The sequence below is a fragment of the Macrobrachium rosenbergii genome, chromosome 8 (assembly GCF_040412425.1).
Source record: "Macrobrachium rosenbergii isolate ZJJX-2024 chromosome 8, ASM4041242v1, whole genome shotgun sequence".
In the NCBI taxonomy this organism is placed as follows: domain Eukaryota; kingdom Metazoa; phylum Arthropoda; class Malacostraca; order Decapoda; family Palaemonidae; genus Macrobrachium; species Macrobrachium rosenbergii.
The window spans coordinates 47,869,761-47,893,601 of record NC_089748.1 but is presented as its reverse complement, the minus strand read 5'-3'; the positions used below and the strand labels follow the sequence as shown (position 1 = coordinate 47,893,601).

Here is a 23,841-nt window from a genome sequence, read left to right as displayed (position 1 = left end):
GTAACTTTATTGTTCACCTGCTGTACCAGTTACATTTTGGCACTGAATAGCACCTGTTATTGTACTTTGAGTATTGGTTAATTCAAAAAAATTTTGTGATTTATTGACATTCATTTTCTGCATAACTTTGAGTGTTAATTCATCTTTTATCTTATAGTCTGCATACTGGTAGTTGTCACTTTTGTGCTAAAAGTAATTGCCTATTCATGCACGTCTGTTTGTTAATTGACCAACGATACCTCAACGAGTGGTAGTTGTCACTTTTGTGCTATAAGTTTTGAATATTTACACATTTTGCAATTAACTAAACTAAAAAAACACCCAAGTACTTGTCAGTGCCTCCCAGCCAAGACTTGCTGGGCCTTCAAGTCTTCCTTCGACAAGGATTATCATTTTCTCTGCAACAACTGTGGTACAAGATTTGATCACTGCACCTCAGCTGTATGAGACTTGTTGTTGCAACTGGTCATCTGACCAGTGGTATCAATGCACACAGAGATCAATGTAAGAGATGACATTAGAAGACACCTGCTAATATGCATTTTGGCCCTGGACTCCAGTACCCGTGTCAGCTATAGAATCCTCATTGTCTCAGGCAGAAGTGAAAGTGTGCCTGCCATCCCTTGAGGCCTTGGCTCATTCTTTTGCACCCTACTTGTTCCACATCTCAAGCTTGCCTAACCTCCTGTGCCTATAACCTGTCCCATTTCTGTTAGTAGCTCTAATGCACATCATGAGCATACCACACATGCCTTGCTTGTGGACAAGTTCACTTCCTCCTCCTTGCTCCACAAACTCAGTAGCAAGTGATCAGGGAGTTCACAGGTGGATTGCTTTGGGATTTCATGGTCACCCACTTGTAGTCAAGTTGACAGGAGGATAAGCGATCAGACATCAACCTCAGCCTGTTGAACAGATCTGTGAAACAGACTTCCTTCAGGATGAAAATGGTTGGGTCAGTGTTGCAATCCATCTGGAAGGGACACTCTTACACGCATGGATCTTGAGGACACACACTTGCAAGACCCAATAAATCCAGCCTTGAAGATATAACTTTCTTTGTAGGAGTTGTTGCATTGTTGCATTAACAAGGACATTCCTAGTACGCTTGACCATCAGTAACCTAAGGACCATCATTGCATTGAGGCAGATCCAAAGAGGGCTAGTTTGACTTTCTCTCATTTTAACCACAGATACTCAAATTGTACAGAGGAGGAGGTATGCCGTTTAAACTCAACCTCGTCTTGTTCTAGGAATTTTCGTAACCAGATTCAAGTCTTTCAAGTCATTAATGAACAATCAATCTTGATAGGAACATTGATAAATAGAGTGAAAAGAAGAAAAAGAATGGGTAGATACTGAGCCTTAAAGATCTTGGCTGTATCATATTTAGGCTGTTGCCTTCTGAAGCTTCCCACAACACAGAAAGTGGCGAAATCTTGCTGGTGGTAGCGCTACATTATAAACTGCATGAAATACTGGATTAGTGTCATTTTCAAAAGCCATATACTGTATTGTTAGCGGAAGACAGTAACAATTATAAGTTTCTAAGCCCAAATTTTTTAAAAGTTACTATTTCAAAGTATGAGTACTGTAATATAGAAAAGTTTTACATCTTTGGTTGTTTAAGGAAAGAGTATGATATCTTGAGAGAGAAAACATCCCTGAAGTAAAATTTCAGTTGTCATGCATATCCAATACCAATATGGCAAGTAATGTAACTGAACATGTTATGGATGAAGAAAATAGAAATTGGATCCTACTGCTCATGCTGATCTGAACATTTCTCCAAATGACTTGCTAAAAATTCCTTTCCAACTAACTTCTAAGACTTACCTGGGTAATGTGTGTGTTTCAAAATAGATCAAAATACAATACTGAGACTTATCTAGGTAACTGTGTTTTTAAATAGATCAAAATACAATACAATACGTTGACCAGAATGATAATAAGACAAACATACACAAATTGATAACTGGGTAACACAGGTGGAATGGTAAACACAGTGACTAGTTCAGGTAGAGAAGGCATACTTTCAAAACGACACACTTACCAAGAAAAAATGTGTATATTATAGACATAGGAAATGGTAAAAAAAAATGCCTACAGTACATAGATATGAGGGGAAATTCATGCCCCCTTGCTTAAAACATTTTAAAATGTAAAATCATGAATGAAAATCTCAAAATAGATGAGCCATAGCCAGAAACCATTCATCTACTTCATATATGATTAACTTCATGGCTTACAACAATGAGACAAATAAAATATAAGGAACACATGACACCTTATCTAAAAACATCACTCATTCTCTCCAAAAGCACTACCACAGGCTAGGCCTTAGTTAAGACAAAACGTATTAAATCCTCCTCTTGGTGCCTAATAATCAAATCACAACTGGGAGCTAGGAAAGATGTAATCTTATATCCTTTTATTGGCCCTTTGATTGTTGCTATAATTTGTTAATATATGTACAGTAAACCCCCCGTATTTGCGTTCTCATGATTTGCGGACTCGTGCATTCGCGGGTTTCTCTGTTGACATCTAGCCATTATTTGCGAAAAATTCGCCCATTCGCGATATTTTTCACGGGGAAATATTCACTAATTACTGTATTTTCATATAATTTTCATGAATAAATGCACTTTTTGTTATAAAACTATTAAAATACTCAGGTATAAGCAATTTTTACAGGGTTTTTCTTGTGTTTAAACTATCAAAATGGGCAGTTCTAAGTGTTTTTAGAGGAGTTTTAAGTATTCACGGATTTTAGCTATTCGCGGGGCGGGGGGTGTGGTACGCATCCCCTGCGAATACGGGGGGTTTACTGTCGTTTGTGTCTCATGTCTAGAAATAAAATGGTAGAAGCTACAAGTATTCTTTCAGGGGGAAATGATTCACATGATGAGGAACACACAAAATCAGCTGCAGGACACAGTCTAGGATCTCAGTAAGGTGTGGAACCTAAAAGTTCAGGGTTTAACAAGGTATCCTAGTTACAAAGACACAATCATGATTTTAAAAAAATCCTTTTATGACTTCCTAGGGTGGCTTTAGATATTTCCAAACATGTTCAACTGCTCTGAAGATTAAAAATATGTCCATTTTGAGTAATATAGAACTAAACTATATCAGAACTACATTACTAGGTTCACTTATCTCTGGAATTACACAATTATGGTATAAAGATGGCTAACTTACCATAAAACATGTTAAAACATTTAAACAACTTCAAGAGAGCAGAAACAAAAAGAACTTCAAACATGACATTTTAAATTTTTTTTAGTTCTGTTGAGAATGTAATTCTATCAAAAACAGTTAAAGCATTATCATTTGCATAATTTTGCTCCCATTATCTATGGTACCATCCAAGAGGACTCCTGTTTATTGGAAGTACTGTACATCAGATCTGTAGACCTTGAAAAAAAGTACAGTTACCCACAAGAACTGAAGCAACGGATATATTTTTTATTTTGTCAATGGACTCTTTGTGTTCAAGAAAATGATATCTAGCAGCTTGGAGGTGGAACTCAGAAGGATTCAGTTATGATTGTTACTTTTTTTTTTTCTACAACTTTAATGATATAGAAAATGTTCAAATATCAAAAATACTTAAATGTATTAGGTCTACAGTAGTCATTTAGTTGTACTGTACAGCATGTTTATGATCATTCACTGTTGAAACTCATGTCAATAACTTTAATAGTATTCCTTTATTTTTCATTAAAACCATCATTACAATTTTGGTACGATAACAATATATATTTTAGTTATGGTCTTACAATGAACAAGTAATGATACTTGACATGAATAAAAAATAAATGTAGGATGGAAAAACTGACAAAAGAACTAAAAATGACTTTCCTCACATCTTTTCTTCACAAAATCTAAAATATTGGTTAATCAATTTTACAAGTTCTGATGTATGCATTTGACACCTCTTTAAAAGTTTCTGACCTTCTAAAATTATCATACCAAACCAATAAGTTTTGGTAACATGAAAAATAATTTTTTTTTTCAATTTGTGAGCTAATATATACAAAATTTAAATCTACAACTAATGAAATATTGTTGCTTCACTTATGTGGGCAACTGTAGTTACAATATCTGTAGAGTAAAATAAGTACAGAATTTTTACAACTTATATTTTTTCAAAACAACAATACAATACAGTTAAGAACTTTGAGTTACATTACTACAGATATTTTTGACATACACAACAATAATAACTTACACTTAAACAAAAATATTGTGACACATACCATGATTATGTATGCCCATATTTACCAGAACAGGAATATCTAAACTGCTTTAAACAATTTAAGTTGTTTCCTAATATACACACCAGTAGTTGTGCTTTTAGCTGCCCAAGGTAGAGATAGTAGACCATCAAAATCTGAAGAAAACTACCAACGAGGCGTTACCCATAAAAAAAGTGCTGACAAGCCATCAACCTTATGAGCACTTCATGGACAACTGACAGGAAAAACTACATGATCAATAGAGCATGATAATCTTCAAAACAAAATAAAGGTGCTCTCTTAATGCTACAACCTGATACTTGAAGTACCATATGAATCTGTAGATTCTAGAGACCACTAAGTGTTGTGATTTAGATTTAAAAACCAGGACCAATATTTTCAACCTTAATGGTGTTTGCTGCACATGATGATGAAGAGAACTCCTAATTAAAACAATACATTACAGTTTCGGACAATAAAGACATTAAAAGTTGTATAAAAGTTGCTGGGCACCTCAATCGTACACTTCTCCGGCATTGGACTTGATCTCATTGCCCAATTTTTCTAGGACTTCAACTTGTGATTTTCTGATTACTTAATAGTGGAAAGGCCATCAGATTAAGACCTTTAACATTACCAAAGGATGTGGACTACCTAGAATTATGCCTTCAATCAGGCACAGCCAAATTAGGTAACCTCAAAAGAAATGGAAAAAGAAAACACAAGAAACCAGAAGAACCTTTCAGTGGCCAGCAACACATGAATCCTTTGAAAAAAGTGAAGAACCAAGAAAAGCTGAAGGAAAGCTAATACTTTTCATAGCACCTTGTTGCACCATCATAGTCTGACTGTGAACGTCATTGACAAAAAACATTTTTTGTTCATAGGAAATTAGGTGGTGGTAGTAATTTTGTAATTTTAAAATTACTTACAACAAAATGCATTGCTGTCATTGCTTATGTGATTGCACTTCATTTAACTGGAGATCTAACTCTGACATGAAATGAACATGAAAGTCTTCTCTGCAGCATCACAAATTCAAGAAGTATAATTCACAAACAGTCTGGAGACATCCTGTTGCAATGGTTAAGAAATGCATAACTACATACATACTGCCAAACTCAGGCTTTATAAAGGCAATGAGGACTCAACTGGCATGGAATCAGATGAAAACATGAGTTTTATTGGCTCAAGTGGTGAATAGAGAGCAACTGGTCTCAATTCAGTTCACTCAAATACCAAAAATGCAAGATACTGGTACCTACACCTGATTAAACATTCCTATATAGGTGAGATGTGGAAAAGATAATGAAAATTTAATACTAACGCTCAAGCCAAACATCCAACTGTTTAGCGTACAGGGCAACAGAAGACATACACATTGACGTTAGTAGTTTACCTGTACTGCCCTCCTCTCTTCGAAGTAATTCATCTACACTTAGTAAGCCTGGTGAATAACCTGATACTACTGTAGTTTCCACCAATTCTGAATGATCTTTCTTCACCCTCAGCAGATAAAAACATGAAAAAATGGTTTGTATTTTGAAATACACATTGACGTTAGTAGTTTACCTGTACTGCCTCCTCTCTTCAAAAAGTAATTCATCTACACTTAGTAAGCTTCCAGAATAACCTGATACTACTGTAGTTTCCATCAATTCTGAATGATCTTTCTTCACCCTCAGCAGATAAAAACATGAAAAAATGGTTTGTATTTCCGTAGGACTACAAATTATATATGTTCCCCCAAAACGCAAACAGAACAGACTTACATATATACCTGTATATGGTTTGATCTGTAAGAGAATAAGGAGGTTTACATGCATATACCCAAGGTTATAGTGAAACAATGATTAAAATTAATGCATCACTTGGTCAAATGACATCTGCAATCATTGCAAAACAGATCAGAAGAATCATATCTGTAATTAAAGGTACTGTCCCTGCAAAAAAAAACCTTTATCTTTCAGCAGTTACAGCAATATGTCATTTTTAAATTGGTAATTCTAATTTCCTCTTTAAAAGTAATAAAAAACAATACCTAAAATTTAATAAAAAAAGGAAATGATAAAAATCACAAATGGTAAAACTAATTTGCTATAAAATTAAATGCTATGAGTATTTCTTCAAAAAGCATAGCTGACAAATCATTTGATGACGAAGCTGGTGTTGGGAAATGCAAAAGTTCATTTTCCTTTGGTCTGCCTGAAATGCAGAAGTAAAATATTTTCAGTCATATGAAATCTGGAGTTGCATATACAGGCACAAGGCTATTTATATACATTAAAATGACTTTTTACCACTACAAAAAAAATATGAATGCTATTTAGATCATACCTCAGGAAATTCCTCAATTAGTCTACAGAACAAAAGCATTGACAACAATCACCACTCCAGACAACCCTTCAGAGATTGAAGAATTTGTGAATAATCAAAACCAATTTATTGGGAATCTATTAATAAAGATTATGCCCCTAATCTCAATTTCTGTAACACAAAAGCTTGAAAGAAGCTTATCTGTACAATCCCTTGGACATTAAATATTGCTGAGGAAAGAAAAATTTAAAAAACAGACTCAAGATTCAAAAACATTAATGCAACTTTGACAAGAATAGGTTTGTCACATTCCACCACTTAACTATAATTAACAGTATTTATTCTCCCTCAAAAGTGATCATGAAACAATTCTAATTACAGTACTAGGCTAGTCACACTGTGTCTTACTGCATTACAGTACAAGCACACGTGACCAGTGAGAAGGAAGAGGTGAGAAGAATGGAATTTTCTAATGCACTGAAGAAATAGCTTAGCTGCCCAGACAAAGTAGGTCATGGCACCAGCTGGAAACAGTCATTGAAGGCTGGAAACAAGACAGCTAATTGGTAGCAAGCGGAAGTTAAGGAGATTAGTGAACAGGGCAACCATCAAGTCACAGGCACCTGAAGTTTTGAGTCTTGGCTATAAGTCTGTGGTATGTTAAAAGACCAATTAATGACAAATGCCTGGAATGGACATTACCAGAAGAGGTGCACAGCTTGCTGACATAGAGAAGGCAAGAGCCCACAAAAACACTTGTGTCGAACCCACTAAGAGGTATTCCAGAAGGGGCTCATAAGGATGCCTCATCAAACCCCATACAGTAAACCCCCCGTATTCGCGTTCTCATGATTCGCGGACTCACGCATTCACGGGTTTCTCTGTGGAACATATCTAGCCATTATTCGCGGAATATTCACCCACTCACAGTATTTTTCACTGAGAAATATACACTAATTACTGTATTTTCATATAATTTTCATGAATAGATGCACTTTTTGTGATAAAACTATTTAAAATGCTCAGGTATATGTATTTGTTATAGGTTTCTGTGTTTAAACTATCAAAATGGGCAGTTCTAAGTGTTTTTAGAGGGTTGTAGAGTATTCGCAGATTTTGGCTATTTGCGGGGGTGCATCCCCCACAAATACAGAGGGTTCACTGTACGTAAACCCCGTGACTGTCCGATTCTCATGGTTCACGGACTCACGCATTTGCGTGGTTTCTCTGTGGAACATATCTAGCCATCTTTCATGAAAATTCGCGTGCGTGGTATTTTTCACTGAGAAATATTCACTACTGTATTTTTTCATATAATTTCATGAATAAATGCACTTTTGTGATAAACTATTAAAATATTCAGGTATAAGCATTTTTACAGGGTTTTTCGTGGTTTGCTATCAAAATGGGCAGTTCTAAGTGTTTTTAGAGGGTTTTAAGCATTCCTTGATTTGACCCATTCGCGGGGTGTGTGGATGCATCCCCATCATCACGGGGTTCACTGTATACTGAATCGCGTCTCCGCTAGGTCTGACTGAGGACCTGGTAATGGACTAGCCAAAATGAAAGTCAAGTATCAAGCAGACAAGAATTCTGAAGGTCAGTACTGAGAGACAGAAGAGCTTCCCAAGGGTTCAATCAAATGGGTTGTGCATCAAATGCCTTAGCAAGGTCACAAGAACCTGGATTGCCGAAAGATGTAATACATTTACACACAGGCAAAGATGAAGGTTTGAGCGATATCTGAGAAATGCTAGTCAAGCCTGGCATAGATCCTAAGGCAGAAGACTTCCATCCTTCATACTACAGTTCAAACACTTGTGTTCATTACAGTAGCACCAATAAATGACTCTACAGCTCCAAGATTTTACCGGTTTGATTTCCTAATAGGGATGATCCACCTAAAGAAAGTGGGTAATGCCGTATCAGATAACCATTCAAACAAAATTTTTTCTGTGAAGAAAATGGCTGAGGAACTACAACGACCGTCTATTGACTACGATGTCAGCTGAGAACCAGTTAATAATAATTGCTGTTAAGAGGCTTCAGTGATAATGAAATGTGGTTTACACACAAAATATGCCAACAAAATGAGATCACTTTCCAACTCTGAAACAGAAATGGAGAGGTTAGAGTGGCAAGTTGTGGACATACAGTGAGGATGCTGTATAATGCAAAGTGTGCTTGGTCATGGCTTTGATTTTATTTATAAGACTTAGGCTTGAAAGCCAGGTACCAGGGCACTGCAAACACTTTTTACCATTGCCTCCAGTGCACCATGTGAGGTGCACTGATGGCACTGCCTCCTCCTACTGGGGCTGAGTCTAGCTGAACTGTGACTCTTCTGATGTCAACATGATTAAGCAGAGTGCTGGAGCCCTGCATTTATTATGCTCTCACAGTTTTAACTTATTTGTCCACAAAATTAAGAAATCAGTAAGTTTACATACACCTTATTTTCTTTTTCCATTCTATAAGTGACCTAGATCCATAACTGAATGGTCTGCAATTTATAGGTCCTACTATTTTTGTACTTTATAGTACAGTACAGTATACAGTTTGTTATTTATTTTTTATTTTATTTTTACAAGTATGCTACATGCTCATGCTTTTTTCTTTGTAAAAAGGAATTATGATATTTTGTCTCTGCTGCAAATGTGAATTTTGTATACCACTTTTCTTCAAAACATGAAAAGAAATTGTATGTGTGACCAGATTTTCATCAGACAAACCCAAACACAATAAGCATTTACTGTATATCATGGAGGGGTAGGGAACTTACGAACACAGCCACCAACATTAAAATTTTGTGGCCCCAGGCAGAACCACCAAACAACGGCCATCCAGATGGCAACAGTAAAAGATTTACAAACATGTAAACAAATGGAGAAGAATGTAACATTTTATTGAACAATAATAGACATAGATAGAGGATACTGTGGAAGGGTACTGCTACCAATCTCAAGCTGACTGTAGCAATTCTGGCCACATCCAAGAACTGACTGCTAGGTGTAAAACAGCTAAAAGTTATTGGCAGAGGAGGAAATATTTTGCCAATTGGATTTTAATGACATGGGAAATGTTGAATTTGCAAACTCAGATAATGAAAACGATGGGAATGACAAAGACAGTGATATACTGGAAGGCTTAGGGTGTTAGATACTGATGCTGATGGTCCAACATATCAGCAAAAAGAATACAGTGATACATACTGAAAATGATGTAAGTGCGTGTTACGAAAGTAGACATAATTGATGAAACAGAGAGACTGGTGGTAAGGTCTTTATTAAGACATCGAATAGTGGGCTGGTGGTGTTTGGATTAATAACAATGAGCAAAGCCAGTGGTAAATATTTTAGAATGCCAGCTACAGTTGTAATTTTGCAATATAAAATAAAAAAAATTTAGAAATATAGTACAGTATACCTTTTATAATAACTTCATAAATTTACTGGCTCTTTTGTGCACTTTCTGGCAAAGAGGCTGTGTACCAGGCCAAATCCTCCAGTCAGCTCTCCCACTGCTAGCAGATCATTTTTATGTTCAACTTGTAGTGAGTGCGCAAAAGGTTGTTATAATTTTTTACCATGGCATGTTTTCCTCTTACCAGTGATGTGTTCTGTTTTAAAACTGGTCAACCTTACAAATTGTGAGGCCAGGGGGCTACATTAATACTGTAAATATTTAGCCTGGCTGGTAAGGGTTAACTGCATTTTTATACAGTACTATTCTGCAAACTCGGGTAATCTTGATTTTGCCTGAAATTCCTTTAAAAAACAATATCAAAATAAAGCCTAAATACTTTTTTAAACCAATAAGTCGAGTCCAGTGGGTCACTAGAATTCGCATGATCTGATTTCGGAGTTGCAGTGAAGAAAGTTTGAAGAAGCATATTCTAAACTATAAGGTGTAACATCAATAAAGAAACAATATGATCACCTTTAATGTAACATAAGTAAATAAATAAAATCATATTTTAGATATATTTCACAGGATAATGGAAAAGATGAATATATAAGCACTTGAACACATCATACGTAACATACCTCTGATTCGCTAGAAGAATCATATTTTGTACTGCAGAAAGTGTTGACTGTGGATTCTGTCCTGTCACAACTCCAGCATTCACAACTATGTGCACACTTGCTGGGGCACCTGTAGAAAATATTCCAGCCCGATCTAAGATAGCATCACCGGGTATCAATGGCAATGAAGCAAAATAGGATGTTGCTGTCACTTCAGATAAAGATGACTGAAAATAAAAATACACTGGGTCAAAATAACTTACAGAATTCTTGGGGGTAAAATCACCATAAAGCAAAAACTCATAATGATAAACTGAATTGGAGTAATATTACACTGTTGGTTACCATCCATCTGCAACTATGGTTCAATGATTCACTAACTTTGTTCTGTACTTTGCATCCTGTGAGTTGATAAATTTTAAAGTTCTGAAACGGAGCTTCTCTGGCACATCATGACTCCGCTTCAGATGGAAAGACAATTACAATCAGATGACTATCTGAAGACTAATTTTGTTTGCCAGGAGACACCGTGAATCCAAGATTGGTCTTCACTCATGATCTGGAGTCGTGTATGAACAGACTTCACAAAACACTAGATATTGGTGACTCAAGTGACTCCTGACATACTTAAACTGAGCTGACACTTATTCCATTGTTTACAGCATTCACAGTGTCTATTATGTGTCCCTTAATTGGCACTGCTAATTTTCATACTACGATTTTTAGAATTTTTGCTCAGTGGTTTGGCCTAAACTACCTGCTAATAATACTGTACAGTAGTACTTTAATAACAGTAGTGAAGTTGACTATCAGTATGTTCTTGATGGAAAATAACCCTTTCCACTCAAGGACCACCAGATGAGCCTGCATCTAACAGAAAAAAACCCTGCTTGGGAGACAAGGAGAATGACTTTAAAAATTATTAGTAACTGTAATTTATTAATACTAATACACTGGTAAGGAAACACATTGATTTATTTACTGTCTGTATGTGGGTTGAATAAAAGTGAGTATTTCTATGATAGGTCAAAATTACTTTTATGTGTTGTTCTTCTGAGATACTGAATTTCACATTACCACATTGGGTTTGATCTGTTTTAATTTGTTACTATCAGGTTCATATTCCATGTATTCTGTCATTTATTGACCAGAATGGGTAGAATTATATACCTACATTAGGTGATAACCAGCAGGATAGTTGTTTCACATTAATGTTTACATCAACAAGCATAATAACTGCACCAAAGTAGCTCCTTCACAACTGTAAGGAAATTTTAATATGAACTCCAAAATTAGAATACAGTACTGAATATAAGATTATTACTTACTCCAGTTAAAGCAATATCTCTAAATGCCCACTGCTGAGAGTCGCCTTTAACTGCTGATAATAATGCACATACACCCAGCCCAATTGCACAAACAGGTTCTGTGAAAAAATTTATGATGTATAAGCATAAACACAATGGTATTATGTAAAAAACATATAGCAACAGCAACTCTTGTGGAGCAGATTGCAGTAAACATTACCCATTCACAGCATATCACTTTTTGACTTAATGTAAGTCCATGCTTAAGTTGTGTCAATAATAACATGTATGCAGTATAAATCCGATGATTAAGAAATAAGAAATAATATCCAATAAAACTTATTGTGCTTGACAATAAAAATTGTCATCATAAATGCTAGTCAAAACTCTGATATAACTTAATGGCAATACTCACATAAAAAAATTTTAATAAGTGATTAACTGAACACAAAACAAAACTTACTTTTTTCTGATAAAAAATGGGTTAGAATTTTTCCCAAAGGTGTACTGGAGGCTAAGTCCTCACTTGCTCCTGGACTGTGTGGAATGACTATACAAGAATAGCGCCCCGCTGAAAGTAACAGGAAAAATCTCTGTAAGTCAAAACTGAAACATAAATATTTTTCTACATAAAGTACAAGAATGGTAATGTTTACATAAAAATCTGGTATTTTATACTTTACAATAGTTATCAACTAAAAACATGATACGTACAAATAACAAGTGACATTGTCAGTTCCAGGGAAGGCAGAATTTTTACTTTCACAGCAGAGCAATTTCTACTCTACTACACATATCAGAATTAACAATTGTGTCTGCCCGAGTGAAAATGTGAAAGTTTTCTCAGTGCTTCATGACAGGCAAATTTCTGCATGGAAAATATACTGATAATGTTCTTTTGTAGGTAAAAGCTTAAGAAGCTACTGAAAGTAGTGAGGCATACAAGGTAATTTATTAATTACCAAAACTAACAAAATTAGATGATTAAACAGTTACACACTACTCCAAATAATGCCAATTAATGGTAAAAATGATGACTAAATGACATGAATATGAAAATGAAAAGGAAAATTATGTGTGCAGACAGAACTTTAAACAAAAAAACAATAGTTAGACCAGAAGTGTAGTCCTGATGTTTTATGAATTACAGCACTTTTGCCTTATACTGTACAAAGATTCTCTAGTAAGTTTTACACGAACAAAGTCCTTCCAAAGACTTTCACTCATGAAAAACTCCTTGACATTTCAAGAGTTCAAAATTATTGTGTCATATTTTACTTTATTAATCCACATTTTGTTTCACCTGTACAAAAACAAAGAAGTGGATACTTAAGTTAAGAGGGAAGGGGATCAAGATGAGCAACTTTCCCCAACTATAAGAAGTGCCTGAGACTGGAAATGAGAAGATAGAGAGTAAGAATGAAATGCAAGTACACGGAATAAGAAACTAATTTTTTTGCACTTGTAAGACTTAAGCAACTCTATTTTCCTCTCTCCTCTCCTATATTTTCTGTATCTATCTGAGGTCTACTGCTCTTGTAGCTGGACATTCCACTTCGAAAAGTCTGAATCAAGCTGGGTCCCCCTGAAGGTCAGCTTTCTTTGGGACCAAGTTCTCATGTATTATCATATGAAATAATCACATGAGTTTGTCATTATCTAAAGAGTAAGTGTCCAAAAACACCTTTTTATACTTTTCTTCTTTCCCATCGCAGCCGAGTTAAGTTGAGGCCACTCTGACCCCCAGGTTTGCGTAGTATAAAGAAAATGGGCATTTTAACATATCAATAATACCAATACAGTACTACTGTAGTAAAATAATCTATACCAAGGAGCTACCAATACAGTACTACTGTAGTAAAATAATCTATACCAAAGAGCCAAAATTAATTATCCATCACAGAGCAAATGTGTATCCTGGAACAGGGAAAAAGTGATAATTTCCAAGGGTTTCTCACAGTGAAAAAGCATGATTACATATATGAATAATAAACAAGAACAAAATTATTTCACCTTCAATTTCTGTAAGCGGTTTAGGATTAAGGAGGTTTTTTGAAGCTATATCATTCAACCATCGACTACTCTGGTCATCCTTGTCTATAAATGTAGGAGCTTTAGCCTGAAAGAAAAAGCAAAGGTAGTGTAAAAATAATCAAGGCAATTCTAGGGCTATAATCATGATGGGCCTTACCAGTTAAAAGCTAAAAATGCTACACACAATATATTATTAAAAACATGACAAATTTAAATTAATTTGTATTTTTCATAGCTAACAAACCTGCGGTCTTAACATTAGGATAAGCCTTCTGGCGCCAGCTGGAAACTGGTAAAAATAAAAACAAGAATTGTTTATGCAAGGAACTGGTGGCATCTGTCTTGGAGATGAGGTGGGATGCAGCCAGCGACCCAATCTCAACCCCATGACGTATCGGTTTTCTTCCAGCCCAATGTTAACTGAAAGAGGGGCGGCTGGAGGTGGACAGTAAATGTTATGACCACAGGTTTGTTAGCTATGAAAAATACAAATTAATTTAAATTTGTCATCTGTTCATATGTGGGACAAACCTGGGCCTTAATATTACGACAGACTCATTCTTGGTGGGAGGTAAGAGAATCCTGAACCAACTAGAGGTTCAGCACACCCGGTCATACTTCCTGAATAAGAGAATTCAAAGGAAGGAGACTTAAGCCTCTGATCTGTTAGATATATGGGTATCGAACAGTCAGATTACTGGGCTAAGTCCAATGCAGCAATTCATTGCATCAGAGAAAGTTAAAAGAGCTATACCTGTTCAAATAACAAACTAAGTTATCCACCTATACATGTTTGTTATTATTCCTCTCTCTCCTTGCCAGAGAGAGGAAGGGTTTGCTAGTGCTAGGTATATTCATGTAGAATAAAAACAAACCAACGGTAAGGCTACTATGCTCACCTGTATCTGGCCCGTTCCAGTGTATGACGGAACCATCTTCTTACCACCTGTAGGTAGAAAAGAAAGAAAAAAGGGGGGAAGGAAAAGAGACCAGTCATCTCAATCATCCTCACTTTCATACCATCATCTTAGTCAAGATACAAAACTGTCCCGCTAGGGGCACTGGATGAGCTACATAACTTATTGAGCAGCCACCACTAGACCCAAGGAAAAAGTGTCCAAGGACCTGTGGGCAATGTCCCTCAGGTAGAAGGAAGTGAACATGGTTTGGCAGAGCCAAGAACCAGTATTCAGGATACTATGAACAGATAAGTTCTTCTTGAATGCCAAGGAGGAGCTTAGTCCTCTAATATCATGTGCTCTTGCATGCACAGTATTGGCAGTAGAGAATGAAGATGAGGAGTAGGCATGCCTAATTACTTCACAAAGCCACAATGAAATAGTATTCTTGGACACTTCTTTCTTGATCTGGCCTGTGCTAACAAAAATTCTTCGGCATCCTAGTCTGAGATGTCAAGTTCTTTTTAGATAGTAACGCAGTGCTCTGACAGGACAAAGGAGCAATTCTCTGGATCGTCGTTAACGAAATCCCTAAGGGAACGGATGAAAAAGGAGGTAAACCTGTCATCATAAACCGAGGGTTTTTTGAGTCTTAGCCATGAATTCCAGGACAAATTCGAATGCTACTGACTTCCAACCCCTGGTATGTTTAACATCGAAAGCTAGGCCATGGAGTTCGCCCACCCTTTTCGAAGAAACCAAGGCTAGGAGGAAAACCGTCCTTGAGGGTCAAGTTCCTATCTGATGAGCAAAGCAGTGGCTCGTATGGGGCTCGAGTGAGACTACTTAGCACCAGAGTCAGATCCCAGGTAGGGGGTTTTAGTTCTCTAGGAGAACAAGACTGTTCAAAACTTTTGAGCAGCATAGAGTTTTCCCAAGATGAAGTTAGGTCCAAACAAAGAAACATTCCCAAGGCAGCCCTGTAGCCCTTAATAGCAGAAACAGAAAGGTGTTTTTCTGTTCTGAGGAACATCAGGAAATCAGCTATCCGCTGAATTGAGGTTCCGAGTGGAGAGAAACCCCGTCAATGACACCAATCACAGTAGATGGCACATTTCCCGATACATGGCTGAAGAAGACCTTCTGAGGTAACTAGATATCTGTGTCGCTGCTCTGCGAGAAAAGCCTTTTGGAGTAACAAGGGTCAATCTGAGATTCTGGGAAATCATCACCCTGTTCAGGACATGATGGATCAGGCAAAAGGGGGGGAAAGGCAGATGTCCAGATTGTCCCAAGGATGTTGAAGGGCATCCTCTGCCATGGCGATGAGATCTGGAAATATTGAACAATAGGCCTCTAGCTTCCTATTGAACCTTGTTGTGAAAGAGGGTCTATCATTGGTATCCCTGGTATGAAAAAGCCTGTCTGCCACCTCCTGGTGCAGAGACCACTCTGTCCCTAGAACCTACCCTCGACGGCTTAGCTTGTTGACCACTGCATTCCTCTTGCCTAGAATGTACCTGGCCATGAGGTCCACTGAGTTGTTGATAGCCCAATGGTGTAACTGGAATGTTATCAAGTGAAGCTGGCTTGACACTAGACCCCCCTGTTTGTTTACATAAGCTACCACTGCAGGGTTGTCTGACATCAGAACAATGGAGTACCCCATCAAACTTTCTTGAATCTCCTGAAGTGCTCAGAAGGCTGCTTTCAACTCTAGCACTTTGATGTGAAGTTTCCTGTCCTGAGGACCCCACAAGCATGAGGTCAGGAGATCTAGATTGCTCCCCAACCTTCAAAAGAAGCATCCGAGAACAGGAGGAGCTCTGGAGGGGGTGAATGAAGAGGCACTCCCACTGTCAAGTTTTTGTCGTCCAACCACCACAGAAGGTTGCTTCTTACCTCTGTCGACAGAAGACCTGTAGGTGAGGAGAGTCCCTTGCTGGAAACTAAAATTCCTTCAGCCTCCATTGCAGGGAACAAAGATGAAGATGCCTGTGAGGAACCAGCTCCTCTAGCGATACCAAAAGTCCCAGGATCACCTGCCTTTATCGAGCCGGTTGGTTCCGTTTGGATAGGAAGGGGCAAGCCACTGCCCTGAACTTCTCTATCCTGTGATCAGATGGAAAGCCTTCGACGAGGCAGTGTCTATGACCATTCCCAGGTAAAGGATTCTTTGACTGGGTTGATGACTGGACTAATCCAAATTTATCACGATGCCCAGGGCGCGATGAAACTGGAGAAGATGCTCCCTCTCTCAAATTATCTTTTCCTAAGAACTCGCCTACGCATGAGCCCACGTTGACACTAGAGAGAAACCCTTTCTCGTATGACAGACATGCATCATCATGGCCCGTCCCGCGGAACATTTTAATGACAGCAAAGGGACATGGAAGCGAATGACGCGGCCATGGATGTGGGGAGTCGAACGATGGCCATGGATGTGGGAAGGTGAATGACGACCGTGGCTGCGGGAAGAAAAACAACGGCCGTGGATGCGGGAAGGCGAACGATGGCCATGGATGCCGGAAGGCGAACAACGGCCGTGGATGTGGGAAGGCACATTTACTATTATCAGTGGGTAAATACACAATCATATTTCATAATAATATAACTGTACATACAGCTCAGTGCAGGGGATCCATTCTTAAGCAGGTAACCTTTAATATCAAGCATAGCTCAGGCAAATCATATCCATCTAAGTCTTATGAAAAAAAACCTTATAAATTAAGCCAACTTCTAGGTAGATCTACCACACAAGAGTATTTTTTATAATTTGGCCTTTTATGCATACAATATGCCAAAGCTGGGTTGCTTGTTCTGGCACATCAGGAATGCCTGTGCTATCTCCCTGAATTTGCTGATACAAGAGTCCAGTGGAAATACTCTCACTCCTGTCATGTCCACCATTTTACCAATTGAGGACAAGATCGAAGGTCTCCCAATTTATGGGGTCGCAGCAAAACTGAGACGGCAACTCTTTTTGGGATTTTTGGGAGTAACTGTGCCAGAAATTCCAGAAAAACTATCCTGTACAAGTAAGTTCAGGCTAACACCAAACTGAACACTAGTATGAACACTCAAGGGGCTGTCCACAATCAAAAACAAAAGGCTTTAAATTAGTAAATGGTCCCTTCACACTACAAAGAGGAGGTGCAATTTGGAGAGTTGATGGATGGGTATCTGAAAATATGCATCCTTCGAGTCCACAGCATTGAGTTACCTCATTGGTCCCAGTGCTTGGCCTTTGGCCTAAACCTCATATTCCATTCCATTCCATCCTTTGCATCAACAGAAAGCATGATGTCTCCCTTCCTTAGAGAGTCAACCAGTGTGTTGTCTCTATCATTCACTAGGGAGAAGTTGATGACCGGCTTCCAACCTCCTGTTGACTTCTCTGCAAAGAAAAGTAGCCTGTGGTAGCCACAGGCTTGGCCATCTATGACTTCCAACTTGTTCTCGTCCATGATTTCCCTCAACTCTGCCAACAAGACAGAGCTTTGCGAGATCTTGTAAAGTAGGCCAGAAAATGGATCAACCTGTAACCATCCTGAACGACACAGACTACTGTTCCCCAGCTATCAGAATGCTTTTCTCCACCACTGCCTCAACTCTACTAGTGTATTCAGTCTTCACTGCTGCTTCAACATTACTGTTCAAAAAGAATCCCTTCTACAATTAGGGACTGCTTTTGACTCCTGCTGTGCTCTCTGCTCCAGATGTGCCAAAGAAGTCTGTAAGTACCTAAAAATGATATGGAGTGACCATTTCTGCTGACAGAGGGACTTGAGAGCCAAATTCTTTCAAGCATGTCTTGGGAGAAGAATTACTCGCCTGAAGGCATTCGTTAAGTGATGGGTTTTTTGTGCCTGAGCAAGGCAGGAGTCCAGAACAAATAGGTTTACTTACATAAAGCAATGGGAAAACTGACATTTATTTCCAGGGATAAATAAATTGCTTAAGCATGATTGATGTAATAAGTTTAATTTTATCTTTATCTAGCAGTCAAAAATTGAATGATAATCAGGAAATGCCAAAATCAATTACTGTATTATAGACCGAATGGATAATGAGAATTATGCCTAAAAGCCAGCTTTGGGGGCAGCTAAACCATTCAGCAAAATACATTCCCATCAAGAAAAATAATTTTATATCATAAAGAAGTGGGGATGACATTACTAGAGGTTCCAAAACACATTATACAGGCATCTCACCTCAGGTGCTGCAATTTGTATACTAAAAGCCGACTGTGTCAATTTGTAGCATTGAAGAAAAGAAGGCGCTGACACACCTGTTGGTAAAAAGAATTTTTATAGAACATCTTTATTATTTATTGCAATATACAACTGAAAGGAAAAACAAATCCAAGTACTGTACTGTACTCGACTATCAACACGAAAGGAAAAACAAATCCAAGTACTCGACTATCAACATGAAATCTAGTAAAAAAAATTTTGGTATCCTATCACTAAAAGCTGGGGACCTGGCAAGAATGGTATTTTGGGCACAGTGCATAAGTCAGCCTCCAAGATATGAGAATTTAGATTCATAAACATGTTCTGGAGACCAAAGTCATAAACAAATAATGTACCATATGTTAAAAAAAACCAATACAGTAATAAAACCAGTCAGCCTTGAGGACCTCTGAAGGATCTACCAAAGCATGCAAGTTTATTTTTTTTTTGCCCATAGCTGGAAATTTGTTGCCAGGTGACAAATCTTGAGATCTGGTCCCCTCATTCTCAGGTATGCCAAGGTCCAACATGACATCCACCATCTGGCAGAACACATGGCTTGATAACTCCATGAGGGTTAGGAGGACAGCATTCAGCTCCAAGAGACTGATATGATGCATCCTTTGAAGCATATAAGAATAGGAAGAGTGAAGGGTATACCAGTTAGATTTCAAAAGGTCCTGCCACCGGGGGATGTCTAGGTACACTTGGTGGAAAATAGGAACTGGAAATTTTGGGGGGTTTAACAAAGAAGACTACTACTCATTCAGCTGCCATTTCAGGAAACACACCCTTCACCTTCTGCAAGGTACCAACTTTACAAATGACAAGTGGCCTATGACCCTTGCTCAAAGCTTTACTGGAACCAGTTGCAAGAATAGGAATGCCTGCAACATTGCCAGGAATCTCTGTATTCTACTCAGAGGGTTGACCTATGAAGGATGCTAAATCCAGATACATCCCTACGTACTTTGTTGTCTGACGGCTCTAAACACGATTTCTCCAAGCTGGCAATCATACCCAAGAAGTGACAGACTGAAGAGATCCTTCAAGTGCATGTGATATTCTTGATGAAATGAGCCCAACACTAGCCAACTGTCCAAGTGCCTCAACAATCTGATCCATTTCTTGTGAACCCAAATAGCAACTGGGGCAAGTGCTTGGGCAAAAACCTGAGGGGCTATCACTAGCCTGAAGAATAAGATTCTAAACTGGTAGATCTTGCCCTGTCAAACAAACAAATAACTCAATGGAATCTGAAAATATGCATCCCTGAGGTCTGTGGATGCTAGAAAGCCATCTCTCCTAACACCACCCCCATTTTCTCCATCTGAAAGGGTGTCAAAAGCAGAAATCTGTCTAGGGACTAAGATCAATGATGGGCCTCCAATTGCCTCAGGCTATGAAGATGAGAAGTAGTTACCGAGTCCTTTCAGCTTCCACAGTACCTCCTCTACAGCTCTTCTGGCTATCATGAACTTCACCTCATTGACCAATGCATAGGATTCAAAGAGAATTGGTACTGATGATAGAGGATTATCTGTAACTTTTCTCAAGGTCTGTACCACATACAGATCTGTATTTCTGCTTCTAAAGAAGCCAGATGTTCTAAAGACAAGCCTCTACCAACCTGGCCACCACCCCCATCAGATAGGAACATACACAACAGGTTGGGTAAGGTTAAAGAAAGTTAGGTGAAGACATATCCCTGTACTGTAGTACTTACTTTCTTGCATTCCTCCATCCAAAAACCCTGATTTCACACTCTGGTCCCAATTATTGTTAGACATACCCTAAGAGAGTATGTACTGGGTCAACCAAATATTTGAGGTTGAAATGAATGTCAAATTGATCAACTTACTTAAAAAAAAACCATCAGAAAACATATTTTACATTCATACTAGATTACAAGTTTAACAGAAATGTTTACTATCTACTCAGTCTTAAGTGTGTGCTGAACTGTTAACACAGTGCAATATTTAGTACAGTATTACTAGGATACTTTATTCCAAGATCACACTGAGTTTAATATCAGAACAAGTTGCATTATGTTCAATTTTGCATTTTTACCATTGGTAATACCTGTATTGGGGGCAAGTAAATATTGCCTTGTATATTACCACTGAAATGTGAAGGCTCGCATAATCTTCTGAGTGATCCATTCTGAATTTCTGGGCAATGGGAGGTGACAAGTGCTTGCAGCACATACACTATGATCCTTGTTCAAGCTTTACTGGAAGCAGTTGCACAAATAGGAATACCTGCAACACTGCCAGGAATCTCTGTACTGTACTCTGCCCACAAGTGCTATTTGGAGCTTTTATTTTGTTTTTATGTTATATAAAAATTAGCTACCACTTGTAACCAGTTAAAACTTCATCAGCTCCTAATGCTAAAGTACTTAGGACTTTTCAGACTTCAGCCATTTTTCACAATAATTTCTTCAGTTTGACAATGGTTGCCCATGATATGGTTGTTTCATCTAATACTTATAAGTGATTTCCCAATTTTCATGAAAAATCAGAGTTCTTACTATTCTTCCAGGGCTGTGGAGTCTTCTTTTCCATTTCCAATGTACAATGCCCAGCCCGCAGAATGCCACGTTTTTTAAACCGCAAGTCAATCAGTGGGTTGGCAACCATTCAATCAAAGTTCCTGAGAAAGGAAACATCGCCATATGGTTTTCTCTCAAGTACTTATGCTTATAAAGGCACAATCTTGGAGAGGACAGATGAATCACAGCCTTCACCCAACCTAGCCTAAGGTAAGAAATACAGTAAATTATGTAATGCAAGAGGTGTCTCCATAATAATTGGTAAGGCTTTCTATGTTAGGCTTTGCCCCAACCAGGTAAGGACATGGCAACCTAGGTTAGGTTAGGGGAGGTTAAATTAAGATGCACCCATGTAGCCTTACTGCTTGCTACATTTTCATGCTTTTTAATTTGTTTTTAGTTTGTTAGTATTGAAATGCAGCAACTTTGTTTTTTTTTTACTGATGTGATTTATGAATTTCCTACCTTTTGACTGGTGCCCTGCAATCGATTTTGGTTTTCCTCTCGCCCAGCAACCCAGCTTTCACACTGGGGTCCCCTCACAATTGCTGGACTCTTAGGGGCGGGTAAAACCCAAAAACAAATGGTTTGCACCAATAAAATTGTTATTGATGCACAAAAGACAACGTGACCAGTCAGAAAAATATCATGCTCGAGTACTTCACTATGACAAACGAATCAGTGTATTACCTCTGCAACAGGTTGGGTTAGGTCTGTAAGGTATAAGTGACAGGTTACATCAAGACCTGTGAATGCCGCACTAGGTTATAAAGGTTAATGCCCAGACACAGTATTGTAACAACATCATGTAGAGCAAAATATTGGGCATAAATCATAAAAAAATATATACCTATAGACTTCACGCAGACTGATCAAAGAGAATTGTCCCACATATCTTAAATTTATCTAAAAATCCGTAGGGTAACCTTAGAGTTAGTAAACACTTCTTAATATTTAACCATCTAGGCTAGCATATACTTAAAGCAAAAGCCATGACCAGGCCTATAAGATTTAAGTCAAAATGGCCTGGCATTCGAAGACATTTATTTCCACTTACGGTAAACTTATGATCCAGTATATATTTTAGTATAAGCTTCGACGCCCTAACGGAGTTTAACCAAATCCGACAAGCCCTAAGGTCTACCGAAGGTAAGTAAGCCACCGTAGGTTGGACCAGTCAAAATAGGTAGAGACAGGAAATGATGAACCTTAAAAACCTTTACCTAGATCGGAAGACGAAAGCACTATAAGGCATTCCTGTTTGGCCATATTTCCCTGTATTTTCTGTTAGAGCATTAACAATGACACTAGATAATATCAGTTTTATATTATGCACCACAGAGTGAGTTGAGTTGACAGCCCACCATCCACAGTCCACTAAGTGATTTGACCTGTCAAAGTTTCAAATGTTCTATCGCGTAGGATTAGGACAGGTTTCAGTCATGTCTCTCATTGTTGACATTAATATTTGCCTAATTTGCATCAACGCTTAATTTAAACATTTTAGTATCAATCGATATAATACGTTTAGTGAGTTTGTGTAGTGGTAACCACACCATTAAGGCAATTTTGATTACTGTGTTGCTCAAATTGTACGAATCAACTTCGAAATTTGACATTCAATATCGGAGGATTAAGCGTTTCCCCTTTAACATTGAAAACCATTGAACAGTAAAAGAAGATAGAACGACACGATCTATATGAGAGTAGAAAAATGAGCCTAAAGTTGACAGAGAGAGAGAGGGGGCGGGGGGAAGGTTATAAACCTTTCGTACTAATTCAAGGACTGAATTGACGAATCTGTAACATTTCATGGCCTAATTATCGATTAGCGTATTGAAATTTCTAAAACATACTTGTTAGGCCCACCTATGCTGGCCTGAACACATCGTCATTGTATCTTCTTTTCTCGCCATCTCAAAATCTTTTATTCTGTTGCCGTCGTTGTTCAGTTATCTTTCTCTTTTTTTGTACATTTCTTTTTAACATAAACCCATTCCCTAACAATGACTGGATTCATAAAACACTAAGCAAGGGTCACTTCCATATTCACACAAAGCTGTTGAATCGGAAACGAATCTTCCTTGCAGAAAACTACCACAACATTGGCTGTTTAACACACCTACACATATTGTTCATCAGCAGGATGTCGACACTCCCCACACACACTTTTAAATTCACTCTACCTTGCATGCTTTCCCACACTTACGGGATTTTAAAGCCTTTCCTT

At 37.9% G+C, this 23,841-nt stretch overlaps 1 protein-coding gene across 2 annotated transcripts; it reads right to left on the bottom strand.

Annotated features, from left to right (window-relative positions):
- Nucleotides 1–3,557: 3,557 nt before the first annotated feature.
- On the bottom strand, nucleotides 3,558–23,013 carry LOC136840813 (glutamine amidotransferase-like class 1 domain-containing protein 1). Of its 2 annotated transcripts, XR_010853742.1 has the most exons (8): nucleotides 22,835–23,013; nucleotides 19,037–19,113; nucleotides 13,903–14,008; nucleotides 12,353–12,460; nucleotides 11,911–12,008; nucleotides 10,604–10,809; nucleotides 5,875–6,446; nucleotides 3,558–5,700 (listed from the first exon to the last, which is right to left on the bottom strand). XR_010853742.1 is itself a non-coding variant. In XM_067107726.1 (7 exons), the coding sequence occupies exons 1-7, from the start codon at nucleotides 22,878–22,880 to the stop codon at nucleotides 6,428–6,430; spliced, it is 660 nt and encodes a 219-aa protein (XP_066963827.1). In that variant the 5' UTR covers nucleotides 22,881–23,013; the 3' UTR covers nucleotides 3,558–6,427. The 2 variants fall into 2 exon arrangements, 1 of the variants encoding a protein (XP_066963827.1); XM_067107726.1 differs by having other exon boundaries at nucleotides 3,558–6,446.
- Between the last annotated feature and the right edge of the window lie 828 nt (nucleotides 23,014–23,841).